This window comes from Excalfactoria chinensis, chromosome Z (assembly GCF_039878825.1).
Source record: "Excalfactoria chinensis isolate bCotChi1 chromosome Z, bCotChi1.hap2, whole genome shotgun sequence".
Taxonomy (NCBI): domain Eukaryota; kingdom Metazoa; phylum Chordata; class Aves; order Galliformes; family Phasianidae; genus Excalfactoria; species Excalfactoria chinensis.
Genome location: NC_092857.1, coordinates 36,424,186 through 36,428,490, shown reverse-complemented (window position 1 = coordinate 36,428,490; position 4,305 = coordinate 36,424,186). Strand labels below are relative to the sequence as shown.

The 4,305-nt window shown below is 56.2% G+C and overlaps 1 protein-coding gene across 1 annotated transcript; it reads right to left on the bottom strand.

The window, feature by feature from the left end:
* Window positions 1-731: 731 nt before the first annotated feature.
* On the bottom strand, window positions 732-3,930 carry GAS1 (growth arrest specific 1). The gene has a single exon (XM_072359468.1). It carries the CDS (start codon window positions 3,001-3,003, stop codon window positions 2,059-2,061), a length of 945 nt encoding a protein of 314 aa, XP_072215569.1. The 5' UTR covers window positions 3,004-3,930; the 3' UTR covers window positions 732-2,058.
* Window positions 3,931-4,305: the final 375 nt, after the last annotated feature.

Sequence of the window (4,305 nt, the reverse complement as noted above, 5' to 3'; positions counted from 1 at the left end):
CATATCACTGCATTTAAAACGAAAAGCTTTAAATAAACACCATGAATAAAAGATAAATAAACCTTTTTTTTTTTTTTTTTTTTTTTTTTTTCCCACTTGTGTGTGTGTGTGTGTGTGTGTGTGTGTGCCTGGCTTGACACAGTCCAAACTCAAATCCCTAGAGGACTGAGCTTTGTCTTTTGTGTTAATGTTTAAAAGATTTTCCAATGCTGGAGTTTATTCCTACTGCAAACATTTCTATTTACAAGGTCAAGTGTATCAGCACTCAACACAGCTTAAGAGTGTAATTATTTATCTAAGGGCGTTTTGAGTGGAGATCAGTAGCTCTGGCAGCAAACCAGGCTTCAGCACAGCGCAAAGCAATTCCTCAGAATGGTATTACAAGATCTGGTAATTGCTGATCCCCTCAGTTTGTTTACTTTTGTGTTATCCATTGTGGGACAGGACAGGCTGAATGATAACTCCTGTGCATTTTGCAGCAACCTCCTGGATGAACACACCACAGCCTGCACGAAGCCTCTGCTTTTCTCACCGTTTCCTTGTTCGCGTGGCAAGGAGTATTTCTAAGGGCGTCAGTGGAACAACATGCCTCCACTTCAAGAAGAAAGCACAGTGCACAAGCAATTCTACACACATACAGGGGCAGCGTCCCTGAATCGCTTCACTATCTTCTGGCACCGGCACGTTGCCATGCCAACGCATTATAAAAATCAACCACTCTTCTAAAGTAGTATTTTCAAAGCCGTATTTACTTCTTGCATGTAATTATTCATTAACGTAAGAATAGCAGTAATTTACATCTATGTAAAGTATTACAGGCAGGCAGAGATTTTTGCTTGTTGGTTGTTTTTGGTTTGTTGTTCTGCGGTTGACTCCCACCCCCCCCAACCCCCCTTCCAACCTCGGGTGCTGAGAGTTCAAGTGTCCCTGGAAAACAATTTCACCACATCCATTATTTAAAGCTCTTTCTTTACTAATTTAAACATTTAGAAAATACAAAAAGCCATACATATTTGAAACACAGGCCTTTGTTACGCCTTCTATAAAAAATACTAAGGTTTAAGGCAGCTTGGAAATGCGTTCATACAATTCTACAATGTTCATAAAGTCTCTCCAAATAAGAAAGTTAACTCCAAATCTATAAAATACACTGTACATTCGGTGTTCTAGAGAATACATCAGTGAATCGTCGCTGCTGGTATCCCTTTACATGTAAAACAAAGCCTTTACCTTTCCAGAAAAGAATAGCGCATGTGATTACCTGGCAAATAGGATGTGGATTTAAAACTTTTATTATTTTTTTTTTTCTTAAATAAATTATCCCCAAAAGCATACAATTTATAAAATTGTATAAACAAAGAAGAGCGACTGGTAACAAATCCCAGTTTTAAATACATCTCTATATAAAAGATTTACCAGAGGTCAGCACCCTGATACGACAAGAGGCAATATAGCGTTTCAGGATATGTGAACATACACGTTCTGAGTTTAAAAAGTGTCTTTCGAAGATGGCAGTGCAGAGCTCTTTTGGAAGACAAGTTGCATTGTTTGCGACAGCCAACAACTCTCTTTGAAAAGAATCATTTTTGTGTGCCGCTAGGTTAGGAGAGGCGGCTGCCGGCCAGCTGCGTTAGGGGGAGACGTGTGCAAGAGGCAGTGCTGCCAACCACCTAACCTCACCCGGCCGGCGAAGCTCAGTGAGCGGCAGATGCAGCGCGGTACCGGGCACAGCGGTACCGAGTGACAGTCAAGTTGCTGGGCAATAGCTTTGGCAGCAATTTGGGCAGCTCACCTCTTCCAAACCTTCATGTCAAATCGCTACAGACACACGGCCGTGCCCTCGCTTCCTCTCCCTCCCTCCGAGGCGGCGGGGAGCCGGCTCGCAGTCCTTCCCCCTCACCTCACCGCGGGCCGCAGCGCCGGGCGGCCGGGACGCATTGCATAGTGCACACGGGGACAGACACACAGGGGAGAAGCCCGGATAACGGCGGGAGTAATTGTCCGCTCGTCTGGAAGCGAGGGAGCTCCGCCGAGCCGGGGCCGGGGCCGGGGGGGGGGCTAGAGCGGCGGTAGCAGCAGCAGCAAGATGGAGGCCAGCAGCGCCCAGGCCGCGCTGGCGGCCCGGCCGGCACCATCCGTCTGCATGGGGAAGCCGGGCTCCGGGCCCGCATTGTCCTCCGCCTCGTCCCTCCCCTTCTGGCTCGGCTCCTCCTCGTAGTCCTCGTCGTAATACTCCTCCAGGCCGCCGTCCGAGCCTCCGCTGCTGCCTGCGCCGTTGCTGCCCATGTCGGCCCCGAAGCAGAGGCGGGCCATGTTCTCCTTGACCGACTCGCAGATGGGCCGCTCCAGCCCGTCGCAGACGCAGTCGTTGAGCAGCACGGCCTTGGGCACGGCCAGCATGTCCTCAATGACGGCGCGGCACTCGGGCGTGCAGCGCAGCCCGTTGAACAGCTTTCCGCAGTAGGCCATGTAGCGGTTGAGCGCCTGGCTGCAGCGGCTGTCCCAGTCGCAGCGCCGTCGCGCCTCCGTGCAGCCCATCACGCCGGGGCCGCCCCCCGCGCCGCCGCCGGGCCCGCCGCCCCCCGCGCCGCCGGCCGCGGGGCTGCTGGTGCGGGGCAGGCAGGGCTCGATGGCGCGCTTGGTAGCGCGGCAGTTCTCGTCCTGAGCGCAGTCGCAGTCCTCCAGCGCCGGGCCGCGCCGGGTGTGGTTGAGCTGGATGAGGGCCGCGATGCAGTGGCTGGGGCACCGCCGCCGGGAGGCGGCCGAGGCCGCGGCTGCCGCCGGCCCGTCCCCGCCGCTCGCCGCCGGCTGCTGCTGCAGGAGCACCGGGGCGCACGCCTCGGCGTACTGGTTGTAAGCGTAGCTGCACTCGGGCTCCCCCTGACACTGCAGCACCGCCTGCCAGCAGATCAGCCGCCGGCCCTGCACCGGAGAGCTCCGGGGCGGCCACAAGGCGCCCAGCGCCGCCGCCAGCCACAGCCAGGCGGGCGGGCGGGCCGGCATCGCGTGCGGCGGAGGTTGCTGCTGCCGCGGGCTCGCGGGGGAGAGGTGCAGCCGCGCGAGGAGGAGGAGGAAGAGAAGGAGCTGCCGCCGCTGGGAAAGTTTGCAGAACTCCCGCCGGCCGTGCGCATGAGGTCTCCTCGCATCAATCCATCCGCGCGGGCTGCGGCCCCCCTGTTGCTGGAAGCGACGGAGCCGCGGTGCGAAGCGTCGCCCCGGGGCCGCCCCGAGCTCCCCCCCGGCGCTGCTCCCGGCTCGGTCTGGTACGGCTCGGCGGCTCCGCGGCGGCGTGGAGCTCAGCGCAGAGCGGGACGCGGAGGAGCGCGGCTTCGGAGTGCGCTTGGGGACCTGAAGGCGGCGTCGGGAGTACTCATGGTGCTGACCCGGTCCTCATGCGGTTCCGTGCCTCTTTCGCTTTTCTTTTTTTCTTTTTTTTGCACAAAATAAATGCCCGGCTGCTGCCCCTGCCTTCTCGAGAGCTCTTAACTCTCCGCTCGCAGCATCTCTGCACATGCCAGCCGTTCCGATCCCGCAGGCGGTGCCGGCTCCGCTCGGTCCCCTGGGCTCGGGTCGCACTTCGGGCAGCAGAGAGGAGAAACGTCTCTCCAAGTTAGCGCGAAGGCAGCGCGGGGAAGGCAGGAAGGCAGGCTTCGAGGTCTCTTTCTTTCTGGGAGACTGATGCTGCTGCTCTTGTCAACAAGCCCTGCAAGTTGTTCTGCGGATCCGTCTGTGGATCTTTTTTTCTTTGCAAGGCTTTAAATACAAAAGTGCCTTCCGAGCAGCGGCAACGTGCTCTGATTAGGCCTCATTATGCATGCATGGAAAAGCAAACAAACAAAAAAAAATTAGCAACTCTTCTTCTTTTACACATCCCCCAGCCTGCGCTTTCTCGCTCTCTTTCTCCTTTTCTCCACTTTTTTCTCCCTTCGCTCGGCCCCCTTTTCCAGCTCTGCGACTTGCCATTGGCCCAGCCTGTTGTTGAAACTTTTTTTTTTTTCCTTTTTTTTTTTTTTTTTTCCCCTCCCTCCTCTCTTTACGATCTGCTGGAGTGAGGGAAGCGAAAAGGGGGGCTGGAGGGCAGCTCACATTCAAAGCTTGAAAGGAAAGGCTTAAGGAGAATGACAGCCCCCCCGAGGAGCCCCTCCTCCTGTTAAGGCGGCGCGGCCCCGTTCAGCCACGGGGTGAAGGCACATCCCCGGACGGAGCGGAGGCCCCTCTCCCTCCAGCTCACGTGGGGGCAAGGCGGGGGCTCGGGGCTCCGGAGAGTGGCTTTGTCCGTGCTCCGTGCCGACGTGCTGGTAGCGG